We start from the raw sequence: 25506 nt of genomic DNA, 5'->3' as shown, positions 1-25506 counted from the left end.
TGCCACATCCTGCCAAGCAGAGCCAAATAGACTTGGCACTCATGATTGAATGTTCATTTCACTCTATTGAACGGTCTGCTATCTTGAACAAGGGATTGTATTGAGAGTTTCAAAACGATCGCATCATAACTTGTAGGCCACAGAGTTAAAAATAACTTCCAATGCATAAAAGATTAGAAGAGCTAGTTAATAAATTATTTAAAAAAATAATCACATACACAGTATTGTGATGTGGAAGTCCAGTGCGTGTATGTTGCTCAATTTCTTTAGATAATTGGTTAATCTGTGGTGCAGACTTTCATAACTGTCCATTGTACATTCCTCTCACAGCATGTATAGACACAGTTTTCTTAATAAGCTTTATAAACAATACAGACACGAGTTGTACTGATCAAGTGGTACAATTAGAGCCTTTGTGCTTTGGCTTTATGCATTTGTTCGTTTTATGCTGTTTTCCATCCCACCTATCAGCTTGCAGCTCAGACTTCAGTGTCTATCCTCAATGAGCCCTCTGTATGGAGACAGAGAATGGGGACAATACAGCCTTTCTCCTCCCTCCCCTCCTTTATTACACTCACTGGCAAGTGCTAGTCCCCTGACAGAGGCCTTGACGTCACAAGCGGGAGATGAGCCTCCCTGCAGAGCTTAATTCAGCAAGACCACTTTTTGGAATCGAAAGTTAAAGGGGGAGGCGGCAAGTAGCCCGAGGCGTCAGGTGTTCATGCAAAGAGGCAGGGGGAAAGCGGAGAAGAGCTAGGTGAATGAGCTCAGTAGCACTAGGCAAATGATGAGGGGAGTGCGGGACGGCCACAGCACTATGTTTATGTTGAGATCAGACTCAATAAGTACATCTGGAGGAGGGAGATCATATATTAGTGGTCTGACCCTGGATGCAAAGGAAAAGGACAATGCAGTGGGACAAACACTTCCTTTAGTTTCTCTTTGGATCTATGTCTGAAGGTAAGACATCTTCCATTCTTTTGTTTGTAATTAGCTTTCTTCAAGATTATCATCTGCTTTGTTATACTCATGGTCTTTGTTAGCAGGAAAACAAGATAGCTTCAGATCACATCAGAGGTGGACAAAGTATTCAAGTAAAAATACAAAAGTAAGCAAACAATGATACACTGATATCAAAAGTAACACTGCCTGATATTTGTCCAATGGTATCTCAGCTTTGAAGGTTATTGCAAGCATATCATTGCAGCAGGAGTTAACGTCACTTAGAATTCACTCTACATTTGTTGGCCACCTAAGCTACAGCCCTTTCCTCAAATGTCTCACAACAGAGTGTCTTCCGATGTCAGGGAGAAAGAGCTCTCACGTGCCTCCATAATAGCCGCTTCATGGAGTCCAGACAAAGAGCAGAAATATCCCTTCTAGCTGTGTTTGGAGATAATGTTTCTAAAATGCTCTGACGATAAGAGTGAAAGTAAAATGTAACACTAAGTTCATAGGAGTAAGGGGCACAGAGTAATGCAACACAACATGGAAGCTTGAGACCTTAAACCAAAGGTGAACTAAGTTCAGAAATAAATAATAAATGATACACTGGACACCAGAAATAGACTCCATACTTAACTGGGATTAAGGATGGATATTTCAAAAGGTCAAAAGCCTATCATAGTTATAATCTATTATCGATTCATCAACACTTTGGTGTGTCATTAACAAGCGTGATCATGGATGAACATTTTTGATTTTGGTAACTGTTACTTTCTAAAACACCGTGACATATGATGGGCAACATGCACAGCTCTAAACCCAGACACCTAGAAATGGCAAGAAAAACGAAAAAAATGCACAATGTTTAAATTCTGAAAAAACTATGCTTTAACTGATTTTCCCTTAAAAATGTTAACATTCAAAAAGAAATATTGATAAACTCTAAACTTTGCAATTGAAAACAGTACACCTTCCCAACCTGCTCTGTGTGGGGTGACATTAGATCAAATAATAATGAAACTTCTTGGTGGTCAGTGTCACGTTGTTACCTGCGCAGCTGAGTTAGCTTGTCTCTGGCGGCAGTCCGCAGGGGGGATTGCAATATCACTTTCCACAGTAATGGTATTATTTATTTCATGTGACAGCTGAGCAACAAAGGGTTGGTCATTACAGGCCGCACATACAGTATGTCATAATGTAGCTCACCATGCAATTTTAAGTACATCCTGTGTTTGAAATGTTTATGAAGTGGACAGTCAAGTGGAATGAGGCTAACTGTCCAACTGTGTCTCACACACACTGGCTTCCTGTTGGTAACTATTCATGAGCACCTTAACATACAGTATAGTCCACCTGATGACAGCACTGTACTATATAACATAATACTTAAATCACCATAAAGCTGAATGGAAACCTTCTATATTACATTTTAGGCTATACCATTGGATTTATAATTAATCATGTTATTTTGTCTCCTCCTTAAGAAACCAGAGAACACTGATAGTAATCTATATGGTCACTCAACACTATATCATTTACTTCCAAGTCACCATCTGAATAAATCATTTAAGCGGTGTCACTGTGTCCTTTCAAGCTTGCCCGAGATTACATAATGCACGTAATTGTGGTTTTCTTGTGTCCTTCTCAGAGTACCTGAGGGCCTATAGGTCAATGCTCACTGTGTAGATGATGTTTTAATGTTTTAAAGGTTATCCTGATTCTGCTGGACCATGGCTGTCAGACAAGGGCGGCAGTGGAGGTCCGTGTGCAAAGGCCTGGTGCTGGGGACCCTCCTCACCAGCTGCATGATCCTGCTTTACTGCCTCTCCACTCCCCAGACCCACTTCAGTCTGCCTGAGTAAGACTCGTCACACTGGTGATCATGTATTCTCTAGAAAACATGATGTAATAAATATCTTTATGTCCAATTTATTCAGCATTTGTATTTTAGAGCTGTGACAATTGGTAATTATAATGTATGTTTTTTTAAGGTTAATTTTAAGTAAGTCTAAGTTCGATAAGTTATTTTATATGTAGGTTTACTCTTACTCTTTAGATTATTTTCATTATTTTGAGTCACATATAGTGTGTAGTGTGTCTAGTCCTATGTGTTTGTGAGTATTTAGGGCATTTCAGTCAATCTAGCCAAACATTTAAAACTGTTTTACTCCAACGTCTCAAATGTGGTGGTTTGCCGCTTTTCTTTGTATTGTGTAAGAGTACATTTCCACATCATTATCATCACATATCATCACATTTATCATTTGATTGTTTTCCTGTCTGCAGGGTACCAGTGCCTTACTCCTGTGCCCACCGTCCATCCCAGCTCCGTTCGAAACAAACCGCCAACCGCTCACAACAAGCCTCTGGCCAGACCTGCACTCCGAAAGTGGACATCATGTTCATGAAGACCCACAAAACAGCCAGCAGCACGTTCCTCAACATCCTTTTCCGTTTCGGGGAAAAGCACCAGCTCAAATTTGCCTTCCCTGACAGCAGAAATGACTTCTTTATCCGTCTGTTTTCCAGCGTTCCCAGGTTAAAGACTACAGGCCTGGAATGTGCTTTAATATTATCTGTAATCACTTGCGTTTTAACGCACCCGAGGTGGCCAAGCTGTTACCTATGGACACCTCCTACATCACTATCCTGCGAGACCCTGCAGAGCTTTTTGAGTCCTCCTTCCACTACTTTGGCAAGCTGGTACCTTTCACCTGGAAGATACCAGGGGATGAGAAGCTGACAGAGTTTCTGCGTGAGCCCCATCACTACTTTGACCCTGAGGGCTTCAACTCCTTTTACCTCAAGAATCTTCTTTTTTTCGACTTTGGACTGGACAACACCCTGAAGCTGGATGATCCACGTGTAGAACATGGAATCAGATTCATCACGGACCGTTTCCAGCTCGTCATGTTAGTGGAGCACTTTGAGGAATCACTCATCCTGCTTAAGGATGCCCTCTGCTGGGAGATGGACGACGTGCTCTTCTTCAAGCTCAACGCCCGTAAGGGATCCACTGTGTCTAAACTCACCCCAGAATTGAGGGCCAAGGCTCTTGAGTGGAACGCTATTGACTGGAAACTATACCAGCATCTCAACCAGACTTTTTGGAAGAAAGTAGATGCGTATGGACGGCAGCGGATGGCTGAGGATGTGGCAGAGCTCAGGAGAAGGAACGCAGAGATGGCCTCCGTCTGCATCGAGGGGGGGCGAGCTGTAGAAGCAGGCAGCATCCAGGAGACAGCCATGCAGCCCTGGCAGCCCATCGGAGAGAAGTCCATCAATGGGCTACAACCTTAAGAAGAATGTGGACAAGGCACATCGGAAGTTGTGCCGAAAGATGTTGATGCCAGAGCTTCAGTACTTAACAGAGCTCGGGGTTTAACCTGTGGATCACCAAGCTTTGGGCCATGTCAGAGATATCTTCAACTGGTGACGAGACATGTGAGCGAGAGGGGCCAATTCACCCTGACGGACTGTATTTGAAAAAGAGGAATCTGACTGTGTGGATGATAACATGACAAGTTTGAAGTTTCTGACACTATTCCATCCTTGTCTCATTTTATTGAAATGTGTTCATTGACTTGAATTTCATTTGATTGTGCATTGTAGTGTACCTGATGGGTGCTCAACTAAAAATGAAACTGTAGACCTACAACGGCCTAGTATTGAACCTGTTTGCTATTCGCAGATTAGGCCTCGTATTGTTAGGTATTGTAGTATTTTCTTTCTCTCAGATTGTTCGAGTGGAGTGGATAAGTGAACTATAAAGTTCATATCTTTAAGGAAATACAAATAGCCATCCCTGCTATTATTTAAGGGTGTTTGGTAAAAAGAATGTTACCTCTCTGAGCTAAATAATGATTAATGATTTGATGTGCATCCCCGAAAGTTAGCATATTTAAGTTCAAAGAGACTGAATGCCCACTAAGGGCTAAAACACAGATGTGCAATAGTGAATGTAAGTACAACCCACTGTGTGTCCTGTGGAGGACAAGATCAGACATCATTTTAGAAAATAGTTAAAGAATGATTGACCTTTATACTTGTAATTACAAGGAAAACACAGGTGGAATTAATAATCGTAATGATTCCCAGAGCTGCTCAAATGTAGCCAACATTATTAATATGTAATACACCTGTGCATCTCGCGCAGTAACATGTCAAAATATCTGTCATGAAAAAAGGTCTGATGAGTAAAGAAATCAATAAGTATATAAGCAATCAAGATGACCATTTTTCTGAAGATTTGTTCAGTTTATCAGTTTTTAAAGGATCAGATGTATGTTGACTTTTTTGTTGCTATATAAAACAACATGTTTGCTTCTCAGGGTTTGTAGCCAATTATCCTTTCTTCTGATACCACAGTGTTTACACTAATATCAGTCAGCCTTGCCAGGTGTCTTTGCAAGTAGATTGATGAGGTTTTGGAAGGTTGCTGCATAGAGAGACAAAAGAAAATTAATTGTCAGCCAAGTTAATGTTTAGCCTATCTAGAAAAGCGCTGTGGCCATGACTCACAGTGTTAAGCTACATGTGTTTACACTGCCTCATTATCACAGCCTGCAGAAGTAAAAGGGATTTCATTTAGGATGACCACACACACACACACACACACACACACACACACCCACACACACACACACACACACACACACACACACACACACACACACACACACCACACACACACACACACACACACACACACACACACACACACACACACACACACACACACACACACACACAACACACACACACACACACAACACACACACATTGAATATTTTGTGAATCTGTTTTGGTAATGATAATGCATTTAGTTTATAAGTTACTTATACTGTAACTTACTGATGTTTCCCTCATACTGCTTCCCAATACTCTTGGCAATACATGATCATCTTACTGTTGCATCCTCAAAGTAAAGTGAAAATTACATGTGAATATTGCAATATTGCAAGAGTATAGTATAAAGTGGTTTCCTCCTTAATACTGTATGTATATAAAGTAGTAAGAGTGTTGTTACCTCATTGTGTATAAATGTAAATGGCTATCACCATCTTAGTACAGGCTGAACAAATATCCATACCACCAAATCTTAAGTAGGTAAACCAGTGTCGATTGGGAAACAATTGTAAGAGGTTCAGTTCTGTTGAAATTAGTTTGGGTTTGCAGATAATAATCAAAAGTAGGACTTGCTGATGATTGTTTGACCCATTAATAAACTACTCTTGCAAGAATAAAATGTGAAAAAGTCCAAGCAGGAGTGATTTCTTAAGGTATATTTTATTCGATACTCTATTGATATTTAATGCCAGCAAGCTTTCATGCAGGTGGTGCATAACAACTAAAGAGACAATATTATACAATGGCTACAGTTTTGAGATGAAATATTTTTTTCTTTTAATTAGTTAGCTATTTCACATGAGCTTTAGTGAACTCAGTAAAAACAGGAGGAAAAGGTGTGCTAGGTGTGAGCAGAGGGAGTCCGACATGTATCGACTTTACCTGCAGAACAGTCCGAAACAGAGACACGCAGACATTTTGGGGATCGATTGAAAAAGCCCCCACATGATTCTAGATGTAAATATAAGCACAGACATGGGCGTCACTCCTGTTAGAAAAAGTGGTGGGGACACATTTCCAAATTAAACATCAGCATCTCCAGAAGACACTAAATGTCCCTCCCCTGGGTGTTGAACCTCGAGCACCTGCATGAAAAAACTATGCATAGACCTCTGGACCACCAGTGTGTTTATAAAAAGATGAACGCCAAACTATGTAGGCTATTTACTGTGATGTGATTTTGAGCGAATTTGTACCTTTATGCACACACAGGCACGCAGGTATTGAGGACAGAACATGACATGAGTTATAGTGAGACAAAGTTATAGTGGGGGTGTCAAATCCGGCAGCACGTCACCTGGTCTGTCACATGTGGAAGCACCTCTTTAGTTGTTCACCTGCCAAGAGTAACAAGCTTTTGTGTGCACAAACTAGAGGGGGACAGCAAACAAACACCAGTGTGATTTTGGTGACAGTATCTATCTTGGACAAAGTTATAGCGGGGGTGCCAAATCTCCATTTTGGAGTAGAAGCTAGTATAATAAAGTTAACGTTACACAATAATAAGGAAGAGAGCTATTTGTGTGATACGTCGCTATTGATATGAATTTATGGTGCATATTTGAGACTTCCAAAACTGTAACTTATGGGTGAGCCATATAAAGTCCTTGTGAATCTGTTGATTATTGATTATTAGTTGTCTATATTATATTGCAGCTCAGCATAGGGCTCTGCTTGGAACTACAGATCCATGACAGGAAGTGACGTACTTATTATTATTCATTGTCTCACGCTCGGAGGCGTGGTCGTGCTCTTAATGACAGCACTTTTGTTTTGCTAGTTGAACGTTAGCTTTTGTGGCTATTAGTGCCTTGTTGCGAACTCATTCACATCGCATAAATACTAGCTTTAATGTTGAACCTGGTCAGGCAGACATGTTAATGTAACCTTGGTATCCGTTAGCTCTCGTCTTCTCGTCTGTTGTAACTGTTAGCTGTTGCTTGTTTTACAGATTAGCACAAAGCTAGCTATGCGGCTAATGTTAGTTTGTAGCATCGCTAACTGTTAGCCGGAAGACCATAATCCTTCTACGTTATTAAGCAGACTTAAGTGTTATGCTAAAGGTAATTCAGGATTGCAATAACACTATCTCTCATGATGGACGGGTGACTTTTAAGCATGGCGTTAACTGTGCATTTCCCTGCAGATGAGTGGCCCTGAGAAGTGATTCAGACGGATGAGTTGGCAACAATGTCCTGTAAATCAACCAAAGTGGCCCCGAGTGTTGATTTCGACCACAGTTGCTCCGACAGCGTGGAATATCTGACGCTCAACTTTGGCCCTTATGAGACAGTTCATCGCTGGAGAAGACTCCCTCCATGTGATGAGTTTGTTGGTGCAAGGTAACATGTTGACAGATGAGTAGGTGCAGCTTTATCTGACTTCACCCGCTTAATCTGCACACGTTCAGCATTGTATTGACCCTCAACTTCTTCTGTTCTATATAGGCGCAGTAAGCACACTGTTGTGGCATACAGGGATGCCATTTATGTGTTTGGGGGAGATAATGGGTGAGTAGAGATTGTCAGTGGCAAGCATTTCTCCTTTATAGGTACTGTTCACTTCATCACATGGGTTTATATGTTGTCTTTCTAAATAGGAAGAACATGCTGAACGACTTGCTCCGCTTTGATGTGAAGGACTGCTCATGGTGTCGGTGAGATTGCAGCAAAAACACTCGTGCAACTTAAATGAGCAAATAAAAGAACTACTGGCTGATGATGTATTGACTGTTGTATGATATTCACGACAGAGCCTTCACCACTGGAACTCCCCCTGCTCCCAGATATCACCATTCAGCTGTCGTCTATGGCAGCAGCATGTTTGTTTTTGGTAACCCGTATTTCTTTATAATACAATAATGAATTAGGTAAACCCATTTTGAATTCAGGTGGTATTGATGCGTGACCTCATATTTTTCAGGGGGCTACACCGGAGACATCTACTCAAACTCAAACCTGAAAAACAAAAATGACCTTTTTGAGTACAAGTTTGCAACAGGGCAGTGGACTGAATGGAAAGTGGAGGGGAGGTACTGTTTAGTATTTTCTAATATGATCAAGTTGTGTTTTTATGATATATTATTATATTTCCTTTTTCAAAGACAGTTGCTGATTTTGTTGTGTTCCCTCTCCATGTGTCTGTGGTTCAGTTTCTATAATGAACTGTCCTCAGTGCAAGACCTTGTTCACCTTACATTGCTGGGAGTAGTGTCTTTCTTACACCCGGAAACACAGCTATTTTGAAATGTTTGGGGGCATTACATCTATGTGATAACCTAAAACTAAATTCAGCCCTGATGTCCTTTATCTCTGTTTCAGCTTGCCAGTGGCACGCTCTGCACATGGGGCCACGGTCTATAGTGATAAACTGTGGATATTTGCTGGCTATGATGGAAATGCTAGGTATGTTTAACATATTATTAGTGTTTTTCACAATTGACAAAAGTCTTTTTTGTGCATATAACATTGACAGACATTTCCCCCTTGTTCAGGCTGAATGACATGTGGACCATCAATCTGCAAGATCGAGAACATGCGTGTTGGGAGGAGGCAAGTATAATACGTTATGACAGAAAGAACAATAACGTTTCCCATCACTGTACAGTATGTGTTAAGGTCTCTGCCTTTGTGCCATCAGATCGAACAGAGTGGGGAGATTCCTCCTTCGTGCTGCAACTTCCCTGTAGCCGTATGCAGGAACAAGATGTTTGTGTTTTCTGGTCAGAGTGGAGCCAAGATCACCAACAACCTCTTCCAGTTTGAGTTCAAGGGCCACATGTGAGTACACCCTTAGCTACGGCTCACCTCAGTCACTCCTCCTGTAGTTGTTTAATTGGACCAACCATGAATCAATCTCATCAGGTGGACACGCATCCCGACCGAACACCTCCTGCGAGGCTCCCCGCCCCCTCCGCAGAGACGTTACGGCCACACTATGGTTGCCTTTGATCGCCACCTGTATGTATTTGGAGGAGCGGCTGACAACACTTTACCCAACGAACTGCACTCCTACGATGTGGACTCTCAGAGCTGGGAGGTGATCCATCCCAGCATGGACAGTGAGGTATGAACCAGATGGACTTAAAAGATCTGTGTCAATAGAAAATATAAGTGCAAGAATAATTAAAAATAACATGTTGGTGCTTAATTACCATCCCTATTTTCATGACTCTTGTTTAATGTAACCCCTTCTGTTTAGACACAGTATTCCAGTGAATGTGTGAGTACTGTCTTTTTTTATTTTTGAGTTCCTCTACTCCTCATTCAACATTGTACGGGACATTCTCCATTTTATTGTGAATATTTGAATTTTGTGAAACCCTGGTGTTTATATGAAGTGTCACGACTCCTTTGCAGCAGAGTCAGTGTTGATCACAACAACATGGGTGCTGCTTTTAGTGACACCCTGTTTGTGCGATTCTCCCTCCTATTTTGAACAATCTCCTTGCTCTCGCTCTATCCTCTCAGATGCCCAGTGGTAGACTCTTCCATGCTGCTGCTGTGATTCAAGATGCCATGTACATTTTTGGAGGAACTGTGGACAACAATGTGCGCAGCGGGGAGATGTACAGATTCCAGGTGAGCGTTGGAATATACAAGCACCTGATCAAAAGGCTTTAAAGGTCCCATGTGATGCTTTTCTGGTTATTACCCGTCCCCTTGTGTGTTATGAAGGTTTTTCTGCATGTAGACGGTCTGCAGAGTCACAAACCCTCAAAGTACACCCTGTAGCGAGTAAATGGTAAATGGACTGTACTTATATAGCGCTTTATCCAGTCTTTAAGACCCCTCAAAGCGCTTTACATACTACATGTCGTTCACCCATTCACACCCATTCATACAGAGCAGTGTATCTGGACCTAACATGCATACACATGCACACACCGTTGGCCATGCCATCGGGAGCAACTCGGGGTTAAGTATCTTGCCCAAGGATACATCGACATGTTGACTGCATGGGCTGGGATCAAACCCACAACCTTCTGGTTGAAAGACGACCGCACTCCCTCGCAGCCACAGTCGCCCAGTAAAACTCTAACATGTCTGTGCTGCCCCAGAACGCCTCGTTGGAGATTTCTCTTTTTCCGTTGTTTACTTCTTGGGTATAGTGACGTATTTCGGATATAGTGACATTACGTAACGGCTCCGCAGATTGGTCCAAATGTACCAATCCGCGCAGCCGTTACGTTACGTCCGTGGAGCCGTTACGTCCGTGGAGCCGTTACGTTTTGACCAATCAGTGAACTTCCTCACACACACACACACACGCACTCGGCGCGACGTTGCGAGGCTCGCTGCTGCGAGGAGCGGGACAGTGTGAGCTGGCTCATTGGTGTGGGGTCAGCGAGACACAGCGGAACTCAGCCTGGGCACACACACAAACTCCCAGTGTGTGTGTGTGTGTGTGTGTGTGTGTGTGTGTGTGTGTGTGTGTGTGTGTGTGTGTGTGTGTGTGTGTGTGTGTGTGTGTGTGTGTGTGTGTGTGTGTGTGTGTGTGTGTGTGTGTGTGTGTGTGTGTGTGTGTGTGTGTGTGTGTGTGTGTGTGTGTTTCTCGCGGTGTCTCGCCACTGGGCTCACAGGGAGGGGCAGGAGCTCCAACAAGCCGTTTAGGACAGAGTGAATACACATACTTTACAGAGATGCTGTATGAGAAATATCATTTTGGAAAATTGCACAATATACATTTATCTTAGTAGAGCTCAACAATGGAATTATGATCAGTAGAAATGGCCGTGACATGGGACCTTTAATGCCTGAAGAAAAAGATCATAACCTTTGGATAATTCAACTGTCAAGCTTTTTTGGAGGCTAGCTTTAAAAGTGCTCTAGGTTTTGACTTTTATTTTTTCTTCTCGCAGTTCTCCTGCTACCCCCAGTGTACTCTCCATGAAGACTATGGCAAACTGTTTGAGAATCGTCAGTTCTGTGATGTGGAGTTTATTCTGGGCGAGGTGGGTTTGTAAGCTTTTAAACGGCTTATTAACACGACGTGGTGACATTATCATCATCCAACTATAATGATTTGTCCGTCTGTTTGACTCCTTGTTGTGTTTTAACAGAGGGCGGAGAAAGTCTTGGGGCATATTGCCATAGTGACGGCAAGATGTCAGTGGCTGCGGAAGAAAATCCTGCAGGCTTGGGATAGGCAGCGACAGGTCAGAGCAAGTATCATTTCCTCTGAGACGAAGGGAACCTAATTTTAATCACACTGACAGGAAGATAAAGAAAACGCATTGTCATGAAATGATAACTATCATATCTTTTGCCTGATATTACAGTAATTATATCATATTGACAAAACTCCCAGCTCCTCATTCTGGTGTCAAACAGCAAAGAGAAGCAGAAGAGTCCAAATGAGCTTTCCAAATAATACACCTTTACCACACAATCACATAACAATATAAATGACACTTTGATTGTTTGTCCCACAAATAAAATAACTGCCACTTGAGATCATTTCTAGCATTCAGGATTTCCCGAGTATGAGCACATAAAGTACATCAACAATGGGGCGTAACAAGAAAGAACCAATCACTATAAGCTAAAGCTAATTTGCAATTAAATATAAACAAATATTTTACGCAAACCTACCTTTACCATCAAAATGCATTTATGTTTTATGTCCAGAAAGAAAGATCTGTCTTTTATTAAACATTAGCTGTCTGTATTATATCAAGTTGTAGCAGCAGCAGGAGGTCACTGCTGTAGAGGAACCTCTGCCTGAATGTTAAACCAAGTGTTACATAATCTGCAGAAAAATAAACAGGACAACGGCGAAGAAAGTGACGATGGGGCAACAGGAGCCCCGAGGGATTTCCCAGCAGGCAACAGGCCGATGCTCGAGGTATGCATCAGGGAAGCAGAGGCCCAGCCCTTTGAAGTCTTAATGCAGTTTCTCTACACGGACAAGATCCAGTACCCACGCAGAGGTACCGTCTCTTTCTGATCCACCTGTCTATCAGCCTTTAGATTGTAGCCTGACGAGAACACACGGATGATTTGTCCTTTCCTTGTTTCTCTCCAATAGGTCATGTCCAGGATGTTCTCCTAATAATGGATGTGTACAAACTGGCCCTTAGTTTCCAGCTTTCCCGCCTGGAGCAGCTGTGTGTGCAGTACATCGAGGCATTTGTCGACCTGCAGAACGTTCTCAGTGTTTGTGAAAACGCAAACAAGCTGCAACTGGACCAACTCAAGGTACATCTGGATAACTATGAAACACAGCTGAAATGTCCTTTCTACTGCCCTCCAGTGGTTGAAGTTCAGAGTGCCTTCAGTAGAATAATTGCTATATCTACTCTTGCGCTTATGACTCATCCTGACATGTTTTATTCTTCCTCAAGGAACATTGCCTTAATTTTGTGGTGAAGGAGTCCCACTTCAACCTGGTGATCATGACGAAGGAGTTTGAGCGTCTGTCCACCCCCCTGATTGTGGAGATTGTGCGACGGAAGCAGCAGTCTCCTCTCAGGCTGTACTCAGACCAGCCTGTGGACATCGGGACGTCCCTGGTGCAGGACATGAAGGCGTACCTGGAGGGAGGCGGCCTGGAGTTCTGCGACATCGTGCTGCTGTTAGACGGACACCCACGACCTGCTCATAAAGCCATACTGGCAGCTCGATCCAGGTAGAGACAGCACAGGGTCCAGGCTCTGCTCTGTGCACAGCAGCTCGAGGCAGTATCAGAAACCTGTCTGTTGGGACATTTTGGTGTAGGCTTTATTATCTTGCTCTAAAAATGAGTGTGTTTTAATTGCTTTAAGCTTCCTGTTACTGTAAAGAGAAAACACCCTCAACACAAACATTAAAAAAAGGCTATCTTTAAAGTTTTAATATGACAGTTTTAACAGTTTGCGCTGTGGTCCAAAGTTCAAATATGAATTTCATATCGCAACAGATCCATCCATCCATCCATCCATCTTCTCCCGCTTATCCGTGGTCGGGTCGCGGGGGTAGCAGTTCCAGCAGAGAGCCCCAAACTTTCTTTTCCCTGGCGACATCAACCAGCTCTGACTGGGGGATCCCAAGGCGCTCCCAGGCCAGCGAAGAGATATAATCCCTCCACCTGGTCCTAGGTCTACCCCTTGGTCTCTTCCCAGCTGGACGTGCCTGGAACACCTCCCTAGGGAGGCGCCCAGGTGGCATCCTAACTAGGTGCCCGAACCACCTCAACTGGCTTCTTTCGACGCGAAGGAGGAGCGGCTCAACTCCGAGTCCCTCCCTGATGACCGAACTTCTCACCTTATCTCTAAGGGAGACACCAGCCACCCGGCGGAGGAAACCCATCTCGGCCGCTTGTATCCGCGATCTCGTTCTTTCGGTCATGACCCATCCTTCATGACCATAGGTGAGGGTAGGAACGAAAATGGCCCGGTAGACAGAGAGCTTTGCCTTCTGACTCAGCTCCCTTTTCGTCACAACGGTGCGGTAAAGCGACTGCAATACCGCTCCCGCTGCTCCGATTCTCCGGCCCATCTCACGCTCCATTGTTCCCTCACTCGAGAACAAGACCCCGAGATACTTGAACTCCTTCACTTGGGGTAAGGACTCATTCCCTACTTGGAGTGGACAGTCCATCGGTTTCCTGCTGAGAACCATGGCCTCAGATTTGGAGGTGCTGATCCTCATCCCAGCCGCTTCACACTCGGTTGCGAACCGATCCAGTGAGTGCTGAAGGTCGCAGACCGATGAAGCCATCAGAACCACATCATCTGCAAAAAGCAGTGGTGCAATCCTTACTCCACCGAACTGCAGACCCCCCCCCCCACGACTACGCCTCGAAATCCGATCCATGTATATTACAAACAGGATTGGTGACAAAGCGCAGCCCTGGCGGAGGCCAACCCTCACCGGAAATGGGTCCGACTTACTGCCGAGGACCCGGACACAGCTCTCGCTTTGGGAGTACAGAGATTGGATGGCCCTGAGTAGAGACCCCCTCACCCCATACTCCCGCAGCACCTCCCACAGTAACTCCCTGGGAACCCGGTCATACGCCTTCTCCAAGTCTACAAAACACATGTAGACCGGATAAGCGTACTCCCAGGCCCCCTCCAGGATCCTTGCGAGAGTAAAAAGCTGATCCGTCGTTCCACGACCAGGACGGAATCCGCATTGTTCCTCCTCAATCTGAGGTTCGACAATCGGCCTGACCCTCCTTTCAAGTACCTTGGAGTAAACTTTCCCGGGGAGGCTGAGTAGTGTGATGCCTCTGTAATTGGCACACACCCTCTGATCCCCCTTTTTGAAAAGGGGGACCACCACCCCGGTCTGCCACTCCTTCGGCACTGTTTCCGACTTCCACGCAACGTTGATGAGACGTGTCAACCATGACAGTCCCTCAACACCCAGAGCCTTCAGCATTTCCGGGCGGATCTCATCCACCCCCGGGGCTTTGCCACTGTGGAGTTGTTTAACGACCTCAGTGACCTCCCACCGGGAGATTGGTGTTGATCCCCCGTCATACTCCAGCTCTGCCTCTAACATAGAGGGCGGAGTTGTCGGGTTCAGGAGTTCCTCAAAGTGTTCCTTCCAACGCCCCAACACTCCATCAGTTGAGGTCAACAACGTCCCATCCTTACTGTACACAGCTTGGATGGTTCCCTGCTTCCCCCTCCTGAGGTGTCGGACAGTTTTCCAGAACAACTTTGGTGCCGCCCGAAAGTCCTTCTCCATGTCTTCTCCAAACTTCTCCCACACCCGCTGCTTTGCCTCGGCCACGGATGAGGCTGCTGCCCTTCGGGCCTGTCGGTACCTTGCAACTGCCTCGGGAGTCCCCCGGGATAACAAATCCCTGAAGGCCTCCTTCTTCAGTCGGACGGCTTCCCTGACCACCGGTGTCCACCAGGAGGTTCGAGGGTTACCGCCCCTTGAGGCACCTAGGACCTTGAGACCACAGCTCCCCACCGCGGCTTCGGCAATAGAGGCTTTGAACACCGACCACTCTGGTTCAATGTCCCCAACCTCCACAGGAATGCCCGAAAAGCTCCGCCGGAGGTGTGAGTTGAAGGCCTCCTGAACTTGGGCCTCCTCCAGACGTTCCCAGTTCACCCGAACTACACGTTTGGGCTTACCAGGTCTATCCAGAGGCTTCCCCCGCCACTCGACCCAACTCACCACCAGATGGTGATCAGTTGACAACTCCGCCCCTCTCTTTACCCGAGTGTCCAAAACATACGGCCTCAGGTCCGATGATACGATAACGAAATCGATCATGGACCTTCTGCCTAGGGTGCTCTGGTACCACGTACACTTATGAGCATCCTTATGTTCGAACATGGTGTTTGTTATGGCCAATCCATGACTAGCACAGAAGTCCAGTAACAAACCACCACTCCGGTTCAGATCAGGGGGGCCGTTCCTCCCAATCACGCCCCTCCAAGTGTCTCCATCATTGCCCACATGTGCGTTGAAGTCTCCCAGCAAGACTAAGGAGTCCCCTTCAGGAGCCCCATACAGGACTCTTTCCAGGGTCTCCAAGAAGGCCGAATACTCTGAACTGCTGTTGGGTGCATAAGCACACACAACAGTCAGAGTTTTCCCCCCCATAACCCGCAGGCGTAGGGAGGCGACCCTCTCGTCCACTGGGGTAAACTCCAACAACGAAGCACCTAACCGGGGACTTGTGAGTATCCCCACACCCGCCCGGCGCCTCACACCTTGAGCAACTCCGGAGAAGAATAGAGTCCAACCCCTATCCAGAAGTAAGGTTCCAGAGCCGACGCTGTGCGTAGAGGTGAGCCCAACCAGATCCAACTGGTACCGCTCCACCTCCCGCACAAGCTCCGGCTCCTTCCCCCCCAGAGAGGTGACGTTCCACGTCCCCAAAGCCAGCTTCTGCCGCCCGGGTCTGGTCCGTCGAGACCCTCCGCTTTCACTGCCACCCTTCTGGCAGCGCACCCGACCCCATCGATGTTTCCCGTAGGTGGTGGGCCCGCGGGACGGAGAAGCGGAGGTGTTGCCCACGTTGCCTTTTCGGGCTGGGCCCGGCCGGGCTCCGTGGCAAGCCCGGCCACCAGACGCTCGCCGACGAGTCCTCCTTCTGGGCCTGGCTCCAGAAGGGGACCCCGGGCTTCCTCCGGGCCGGGTATCCTCACTTCTTGTTGTTTCTTTCATGAGGTCTTTTGAACCAATCTTAGTCTGGCCCCTTGCCTGAGACCAATTTGCCATGGGAGACCCTACCAGGAACACAAGGTTCCAGACAACACAGCCCCCAGGTTCATCAGGGCACACAAACCTCTCTACCACGGTAAGGTGCTGGTTCTTCAGAGAGGTACAGCGCAACAGATTTATATGATAAAATCTGTATTACTCCATACTTTTTTTATATATTATACTTTGATTGTATGCTTCAGTAAGTATACATCTGTTCTGCTTTGTAAAAAACAAGAAGTAGATTAGAAAGTAAACCAGGGACCAACAAGAACTGCATATTGCATCCCCTGCAAAAAACATTTTACAGAGGTGATGATATGTTCTCGTCATTGCCTTTGGAGACATCTTGTTTCATTTCATCTGGAGTCTTGTCTGACGCTTTTCATTTGTTCTCTTCTCAGTTACTTCGAGGCGATGTTCCGCTCCTTCATGCCCGTCGACGGTCAGGTGAACATCTCCATCGGTGAGATGGTGCCGAGTAAGCAGGCCTTTGAGTCCATGCTGCGTTATATCTACTACGGAGACGTCAACATGCCTCCAGAGGACTCCCTGTATCCTTCTCAAACTCGGACTGCTATATCTTCCTTTACAGGATTAAGATGTTTTCCAGGCAGAGCCCAGCACAGTGACAGCAATGTAAACATCTTCATCAAGTTTAATGAGAAGAAATTATTAGAAGAGGTAGGCAGAGAATGTCATGTGATAAGCTGAGAGACCTGTCAATCAGGAAACTCTCTCAAAGCACACTTCTTATACCTTCTCTGTTTAGACCCAGACTTTTCTGTGGTCATTTCCAGTGCAGTCGTTAACTGTGAGAGCTCAACCAGAAGTATGGGTTCAGGATTATGGGTGTAAGACTAACAATCTGGTTCATTTGAGGTATATCCCATGAGAGAAATATATCTTGGTTTACATTTGTGAATACACTTACACTTTTAATAGCTTTTTATATTCTTTCCTTACCATCTTTTTGACCATGATGGTAATGAAAGATTATAAAAAGCTATTAAAAGTGTATGTGTTCGGATCAGGGGGGGGGACAGGTTCAAACCCCACTGCAGTCAGCATGTCGTTGAGTCCCTGGGCAAGACACTTCACCCCAAATTGCTCACACACACAGTATTGAGTATGTAAGTCGCTTTGGATTAAAGTGTCTAACATGTAATGTGTATTCACAAATGTAAACCAAGATATGTCTTTTGCTGTGTTAAAGGTGGGGTATGTAAGTTTTAGAAACCGGCTGGAGATCGCTAGAATTTGAAAATACACGACCGGAGAGAATCTGCCACTTCCTTTTAGAGCCCCTCCTCCAACACACATGAACGCGCACATGACCTATAGAGAGGCGAAGTCCCGCCCATCTACTTTCGACCCATGGGACATTATTTCAGAAATAATATGTATTGAAGTCAACGGAGAGAGAAAGATTATCTTTCGATCCTGTTTGAATTGTGCCATGAATTACACATATGATGTTTGTCAATCTTAAATAATAATTTCCATGTCAAAAAAGTAACATTTTTTTGAAATATAAGACTATGAAAAATACGCAACTAGAAAGACTACAAATCCCAGAATCCCGGTCCCGCATGCTGGCTCTTGCAGAACCGACTAACTCTCCTTGTGTGTATGTACAGCTCTCAACGTGCCCAGACTTGTAGTGATTTTCACCTCTTTAATACTTTCCGCCTCATTCTGAAAGAAAGAGGTGAAATGTGCCAACGAGACGGCCGTCTTGGTGCGTGGAGACGGGAGATGTAGTTCATTGAGCGGTTACACAAAAAGGTTTTTTGACTTTTTATTTTTTTTTTGACTTTCAAAATTATCTTTTAAATTGACAAACATTATATGTGTAATTCGTGGCACAATTCAAACGGGATCGAAAGATAATCTTTCTCTCTCCATTGACTTCAATACAGACTTTTTCCAAAATAAGGTCCCATGGAGGTCCCCCGGAAAGGGAGGGACTTCGCCTCTCTATGAGGGCACGAGATAAGTTTGTGCACAGATGGAAGGCTGACAGGCAGGTAGGCCATCCAGTTATTTTAGCCGGGCCGGCTCAGATGATTGGTCGTGCTTTTTACAGCGCCACAGCTTCCACAGATGACATTTTTTTTTATGGATTTATTGTCAAAGCACTTCAGATATTCATTGCTATCGGGATGTTAAGAGCATTCCATGCAATATAACAAAAAGTGTATCTCGAGCCGGTTTCTCAAACTTACCTACCCCGCCTTTAATGTCCAGTGGTAAAGCTTGTTTTAAGGCTGCAAAAACTCTACTGTCTAATTCAAATCAAGGTTTTGTGCAAAGTTAAAATCAGAAACGGTTTCACTTAAATGTAACGCACAGATGAACATTGTATTCTTCCTTAACCTGTGATAAACAGCTATCTGTTTGCTGCACCATATTACTACGGGTTTTCCAACAACAGGCTGCAGGCTTACTGCAAGCAGAACCTGGAGATGAACGTCACGGTGGAGAACGTCTTGCAGGTATTTGTTTCCCCCCGGGAAGGGGGAGTGACCTACTTGAACATGTTGTTTTTAAAGCAATGTTCTTCTGCACAGCGAATCATTTACTCTCTCTCAAACCTTCAGATTCTGGAGGCAGCTGATAAGACCCAGGCTCTGGACATGAAGAAGCACTGCCTGCACATTATTGTCCACCAGTTCATTAAGGTGGGTGGGCTTGTATCCGGGGCCCTAGGGGTTTGCTGCCCACTCTCTGCAGCTGAGCTAACCCTGTAGGCTCTGCTTCTCAGCGGGAGACGACACCTCTGACCTGCCGGTGGATCACCCTCCACCTTCTGCGTCGAGAGGAGACTGTTTACAGTTTGGCCGGCTGTACAAGCACCCCCTCACATAGCGACGAGGGTCATAGTGCGACTCTGATTATTGTTTGTTATTCAAAGAAACAGCGAAGCAGCTAATTCTCACCCTGCTTCACTGCAGTGTTAGCTCTATTGTTAATGTTTCTGCTTCTTTCTGTTTATCTTCATTTTTTCCCTGCACGAGCAATCAACCAATTGCTGCTTTTTCCTGACTCTGTTTGGCTCATTGTCTGGTCCTAATTTACGGCTCATTTTTTTCATTTCTTTGCTCTCCTCCCCTCCCAAAGGTATCCAAGCTCCCCAACCTGCGGTCTCTCAGCCAGCTGCTGCTGTTGGACATCATTGAGTCTCTAGCTACACACATATCAGACAAACAGTGTGCCGAGATGGGCTCCGACATTTAGGATGACGCCGAGAGCCGGGCTCTTTTCTCCTCTCGCAGAAGCCATACATCACCGCTCCACCTACTTCTAGCCATTCCCTCTTCCCATTCGCAGTACTTCGTTTATGTTGACCCTTGTATGACTCAACCCACATACAGTAGATGGCAATTATCCATGCTGTATCAAATAGATTTTACTCTTAAAGAGGAGAGACGCCACATTCGGTTCTATTTTGTTAAATTGTCTATAAATTCCCTTTTTTATGTTTAGTTTGTAATTTATTTATTTTGTATTACAGAAGAAAATGTTTGCAGGGGTTTATACTGCTCAGTATTGCTGCTGCAGTTTTTTATAGATATGCAGTGGACTGAAATGAGTCTTACTTGTGACACAGGTTCAAGTATTGCTCTCGCTGTTATCTGCTAGTTCTCTCGTCCTCCTAATGCAACTTGATCAGAGTATATATAGATGGATTATTTATCTATAAATCTGTATTCATCACTTGTATTATTCTCAACTCTGACTCTGTTGACAAGCCTGGACTAAATGTTGTAAGGAATCAAAATCATGATCTGGAAAATAATTAGAACGTACCTTTGTCATAAAGCTATTTGTTTATTTTGTTGTTGTTGTCCTCGGCACACATCTTTGTAATACTAATCATCTCCTACATTTACTAACAGACGAGCTGTCTCAATAGAGCAATGGGTATCTAGTGACATCAGTATACTGTTAATAAATATTTACCTACATGGGTTTCATGTATTTAAAGCCTTAATAAATCTTATACAGAAAACGTCATGTTGAACTGAGTCTCTGTGGAACTGACTTGATATCCATCCATTAATGATTAGGCCACAATATGACTGTCAGTTTTTAGTGAACAATCTTATGGTATTCAAGTTATGGCACAAACATCCTTCGTCATTATGAATAAATAATAAAATGTACACTGGTAAAAGATAGATGATTTTTCCCATATGAAGCCCAGTATTTAATTTGTTATTTACTACTCTTAACTGCGTCAACTCAAATGTATTATGAACAAGTGACACATTCATTGATAACTTTAGCTGATTATAACAGAGTATCATCTGATATAATAGGATGAAGTAAAATAATTAAGTGTATAAGTTTACTGTGTATACATGTGTAATTAACCATACCTGTAATGAGTTGGAAAAACTCCAAATGCTTTAGAATTGCATGAATTTGAACATTTAAAGGCAGGGTAGGTAAGAATGGAGAAACCAGCTCGAGTGCGCTAGAATTTGAAAGTATGCAGCCGAAAAAAATCTGCCCCTTCCTTCAGACTTCCTTACAGAGCCCCTCCTCCAACACACACGAACGCGCACATGACCAAAGAGGGCACGAGATAAATGTGTGCACAGATGGAAGGCTGACAGGCAGGTAGGCCATCCAGTTACTTTAGCCGGGCCGATGAAAATAATTGTTCTAGCTAGCTTATTGCTATCGGGATGTTAAGAGCATTCCATGGAATATATAAAAAAGTGTTTCTGAAGTGAATTACCCATAGATATATATAAACACTAGATGACTCACCCGCGCTGCTGGCCAATGGAGACCGACGTTGCCACTTGGCCGCCATCTTGCTACAGGGAGTTCTCTCATTCATAACATTATGGTTTACTATTTAAATAACCATAGCTTGCTCAATTTTCAAACGGTTTGGTTTTTTATAAACATCAAAGATGTAGTTATGATATTGCATACTTATAATCATGGACTTTCATATGAAAATAACATTAATCAGATAAAGCAATAGCTATACACACACACAAGGTATTTATATTAAATATTTGCCGGGGTATATATTTCCATTTATTTTATTATATTGTTAAATCCTTTTTAAAATGCATTTCAATACTGCCTCTCCCAAACAAAGAGCTTCTCTGGAAACTACGCTGTTTCTGCTCAGGCTAAACTGCAGAACTGAGGATGGCCTCTCGTTCTTGATATGCAGTCAGACTAGACTTGCTCAGTGATTTGTTTAATTTATGATAGTTTAGACCAGGCTCTAAGTCAACAACTCAAATCACAAAATGATACAGTTTCTTCTCAAAGACTCACAGTGGAGTAGGCCTATACAAATACATGTTATAACAATAGTTATACTTCTATTGAACAAATAGGAAGTTCTTACACAGACCTTCGCCATAAACTAAAGCCATTGTAACCTGTTCAATATGTGAAGAAAACTGAAGGTTAATCCTTCATCAAATTAGCCACGTCCTTCAGCGGTTTCAGATCTATAAGGTCAGGCAATGCTCCTTGTTTTGAGAGGGGGAACTCATTTGGCTCCAGCAATTTTTTGCACTTACAAAGACTTTTTGAGTTTCTCAAGAGCTAATTTAAAGTAAAATAGACTAATTCTATTTAATTAATGTGAACTTTACCTCCCTTTCAAATGTATTTAAAATGCTTGTCTTTTCACAATAGTCAAGACAATCAGGCCATCCCTAAACTATAGGGTTACCTGTGATTTAAATCAAATTGAATGATTGCAGGAAAGAATACTGTTTTACCATTTATTTTGTATATGTTATGTAATAGATTCTACTCTTGGGATTGAGAAGAAAGGTTGACCTAATTGTTGAGGCAGTAGATTGAATTTTCTCTCAGCTGCCAGTTGTACTGCAGGATCTGTAAAGACCCTCAGAGGAGTGCACAAAGTGTTAGATTCTTTTGGACTCGGTTGTAAGTAGTGTTGCAGTGAGTACAAAGCACTATTCATAGTCCAGATACTCGATACACTTGGCAAATCGAAAGCTTGAAAGAGTATTAATGTCTTAAACAAATTAATTCCCTAGTCTCATCTGTGACATCTGTGGAACAACTCATCTGAAATAATTACATGTTGTTAAGATGGACTGAATTTCACAGAAACAGGACATTATAGCTCTTTCTGGAGTAGCTTATCGGTCTTCTTGTTTCCTGTGCACCTCCCATGCCCAGCTTGCTCATGTTTCATTCATTTAAGTCCGCTTGTGCGCGCGCACACAGTCCAGATCTCCGCTGGACACATTTGGTTTCATCAACAGAGTTCATTGTTCCCTGTGATGATATTAAACACTGAAAAAATAACAGTATGTCTGTTGTCATGCCACAGCCCCGGGTTATCTCCCATTTACTGAGGAGGCTGAATAAGTGGGCTGGTCCGGTTGGTCCTGAACCTCAGCAGGTGGGACGGGCCAAACAGCCACTCTGGATCTCCCAGCCTGTTGCTTACACCTGAGCAGGATTCAGAAGGTCAGACGATGGTTTTTCTAACAACCAAAGTGATGCAAAGGACTGCACTCTTTGTGACGTTTGGAGGTTTGGTCACATCTCTGATCACCACCTTCCTGCCATTTTGGAAGACGATGAACTCCGACCTGAACGAAGTGGAGAACTGGTTTTCTGGACTGTGGCACACCTGTCTTTACACCGAGGAGGTGGGAATTCAGTGTAAGGCCTACGACTCCATCATGGGGCTGCCGATGGACCTGCAGGTCTCCAGGGTGCTCATGTCGGTGTCCATAGTCACTGGAGGTTTTTCTGTCCTGGCTGCCTTCCCAGGGCTGGAGGGGGTGGACATGTGTGTTGGGCAGCCCAGCGTGAAGAGGCTGCTCCTCGTCTTCAGCGGGGTGCTCTCCTGGGTGTCCGGGCTCACCACGTTGGCTCCCGTCTCTCTCGTGGCCTACACAACAGTGGTGGAGTTCTGGGACGAGGGTTTCCCTGATGTGATGCCACGCTGGGAGTACGGCGAGGCGATGTTCTCGGGATGGTTTGGAGGTCTTGCTCTGATCATCGGAGGGACTCTGTTCTTTGTGGCCGTGTGCATGGGGGACTACGAGCAGATGCCACCAAGTGAGCCACGCAGCCCGCAGGCAAAGCACAGGACAAGGCACTACCAGAAGACAGAGGTGTTATAGATTCTTATTGCCATTCACACAATATACTCCATAGGCCCGTCAGCTTGCAGAGTGATGGCATAATGACATTAATTGTGAATTTTTGTTCAGAAAACATTTCTGACCTAAGTGACCTAAAAGCTGCATGTGTTTTAATTGTTCATTTCTGAATCAAATTGTAACACATTAATGTAATCTCTGTTTCTGGGTTATTATGAGTTGACCTCATCAAGATGACTACTATTAAAGTAATGTCTCATAATAAGCAACAGCAGTATTTCTTTAAAGTCCACAGACACGGCAAAAATAAGACAGGATGGCAATATTTCCTGATGCACATAACACTTTTTGTTACATAAGAATTGAATTCCCAGATTGATTGACAATTTATTTAATCAAAGCAGTTCTTTTAATTGACCCAATCAATGGTACTATTGTTTTCTGATCACATGAAAATGTTGAGGTACTGCGTTTATATTCGAAATACAGGCTTCACATGAGAAACACAGAAAATACAGGTTTTCACATAACTTTTAATTTCCATACAGTATCTATTCATCTGTTGGATAAATCTTTCATCCTTCTAGCTTATAAATGAATAAACAATACGTTTACGTCATTAGTGGCACTGTTACCTACATCTAAAGTCCTTTGGAAAGTATATAAAGACAGCAGTGACTGAGCAAACTGGCTTCTCTCCAGCCCAACGAGCCAGTTCCTTCAAGGAACTCCGATCATATAATGAAAATACATGAATGTCCAACATGGTGGTGCACAGTGTCTGCGAGTCGCTGCCGGGAGGAGTGAATAGTTTAGCCGGGGTTGCATTCCAGGGCTGGAGCTCCTCTGTGTTACATTTCGTTTCGGGGAGGGGAGGCTTGGCCCCAGCAGCTTCTTAGTCCTTAAAACATTACTTGGTGTTGGATTACTGCTCTGCATACATAGTGATGATTAGAAACTGATCTTGACATGTGTTTTAAATGTTTTGAGAATAGTTATCAGTGGTGTAATGTAGTGATGTAATATTATACTTAATCCAATCCATTTTATTTCTATAGCACATTTAAAAACAGTTCAACAAAGTGCTGTACATCAACAACTGTATAAACACATAGCATAAATACATAAAAAACAGACAGGGCATGAAACAAATGTAAAACACGAAACAATGAAACCAGATCAGAAGCACAGACTGAGAAACTCTCCTACATGTGACGTAAAAACAATACAAAACACTAGGAAGATAAAAGCCCAAATTGAAAAGCACAAGTGTCACCTGGCCTGTACATGCCAGGGAAAAGAAGTGGGTTTTTAAACGAGATTTAAAAACAGGCAGAGTTGGAGCAAGTCTAACCTGGAGGGGCAATTTGTTCCATAACTTTGGAGCTGCAACAGCAAAGGCTCTGTCTTAAGTCTTAAGTATGCTTTTTGGCTACTTGTACCTTGCTCACAATGTTTTATTTACAATTCAGATCATTAGCTTATACAAAATATAAATAAACAAAAACAAACTAAGATGTATAATTATATGTTAAAATCTCCAGCAGTGGTATAAGTAATTAAGTAAGTATAGCTCCACATTTACCAGATGTGATGAACACATTATTGCTTAACAATTATAATCCAGTAGTTTAATATGATTCTAG

The 25506-nt window shown here is 43.7% G+C and overlaps 3 protein-coding genes across 5 annotated transcripts; all 3 read left to right on the top strand.

Moving 5' to 3' along the window:
- The first annotated feature begins 691 nt into the window (after positions 1 to 691).
- On the top strand, positions 692 to 4462 carry gal3st1a (galactose-3-O-sulfotransferase 1a). Its single transcript, XM_034091535.2, is given in 7 exon segments — positions 692 to 960; positions 2654 to 2803; positions 3232 to 3452; positions 3455 to 4227; positions 4229 to 4327; positions 4329 to 4350; positions 4353 to 4462. Coding segments are annotated over 6 exon segments (1272 nt in total). The 5' UTR covers positions 692 to 960; positions 2654 to 2675; the 3' UTR covers positions 4382 to 4462.
- A 2846-nt stretch (positions 4463 to 7308) lies between these two features.
- lztr1 (leucine zipper like post translational regulator 1) lies at positions 7309 to 20745 on the top strand. 3 transcript variants are annotated; one of them, XM_034091039.1, is made up of 21 exons: positions 7309 to 7637; positions 7721 to 7916; positions 8022 to 8084; positions 8174 to 8230; positions 8327 to 8406; positions 8497 to 8605; positions 8895 to 8978; positions 9068 to 9125; positions 9214 to 9353; positions 9438 to 9639; positions 9775 to 9795; positions 10044 to 10154; positions 11435 to 11527; positions 11636 to 11731; positions 12331 to 12505; positions 12604 to 12773; positions 12920 to 13203; positions 17132 to 17281; positions 19120 to 19225; positions 19331 to 19411; positions 19851 to 20745. In XM_034091039.1, exons 2-21 carry the CDS (start codon positions 7765 to 7767, stop codon positions 19965 to 19967), a joined length of 2349 nt encoding a protein of 782 aa, XP_033946930.1. In that variant the 5' UTR covers positions 7309 to 7637; positions 7721 to 7764; the 3' UTR covers positions 19968 to 20745. The 3 variants fall into 3 exon arrangements, with proteins under 3 accessions (XP_033946930.1, XP_033946931.1, XP_033946932.1); XM_034091040.1 differs by lacking the exon at positions 9775 to 9795; XM_034091041.2 differs by lacking the exon at positions 7309 to 7637 and having other exon boundaries at positions 7769 to 7935.
- Positions 20746 to 23185: 2440 nt separating this feature from the next.
- On the top strand, positions 23186 to 23977 carry cldn26 (claudin 26). Its single transcript, XM_034090179.1, has one exon. The coding sequence runs from the start codon at positions 23225 to 23227 to the stop codon at positions 23879 to 23881; it is 657 nt and encodes a 218-aa protein (XP_033946070.1). The 5' UTR covers positions 23186 to 23224; the 3' UTR covers positions 23882 to 23977.
- Positions 23978 to 25506: the final 1529 nt, after the last annotated feature.

Source organism: Pseudochaenichthys georgianus, chromosome 9, assembly GCF_902827115.2.
Source record: "Pseudochaenichthys georgianus chromosome 9, fPseGeo1.2, whole genome shotgun sequence".
Taxonomy (NCBI): Eukaryota; Metazoa; Chordata; class Actinopteri; order Perciformes; family Channichthyidae; genus Pseudochaenichthys; species Pseudochaenichthys georgianus.
Note: the sequence above shows the minus strand (reverse complement) of the source record. Positions and strands in the feature narration are given on the sequence as shown.

Excerpts from the sequence above, each read along its gene's own strand:
- cldn26 (XM_034090179.1), top strand. The coding sequence starts at position 23,225 with ATGGTTTTTCTAACAACCAAAGTGATGCAAAGGACTGCACTCTTTGTG.
- lztr1 (XM_034091039.1), top strand. The coding sequence starts at position 7,765 with ATGTCCTGTAAATCAACCAAAGTGGCCCCGAGTGTTGATTTCGACCAC. Across the intron at positions 9,640-9,774 it reads ATCCCAGCATGGACAGTGAG|ACACAGTATTCCAGTGAATG; the intron begins GTATGAACCAGA and ends CCTTCTGTTTAG. Across the intron at positions 13,204-17,131 it reads ATACTGGCAGCTCGATCCAG|TTACTTCGAGGCGATGTTCC; the intron begins GTAGAGACAGCA and ends TTCTCTTCTCAG.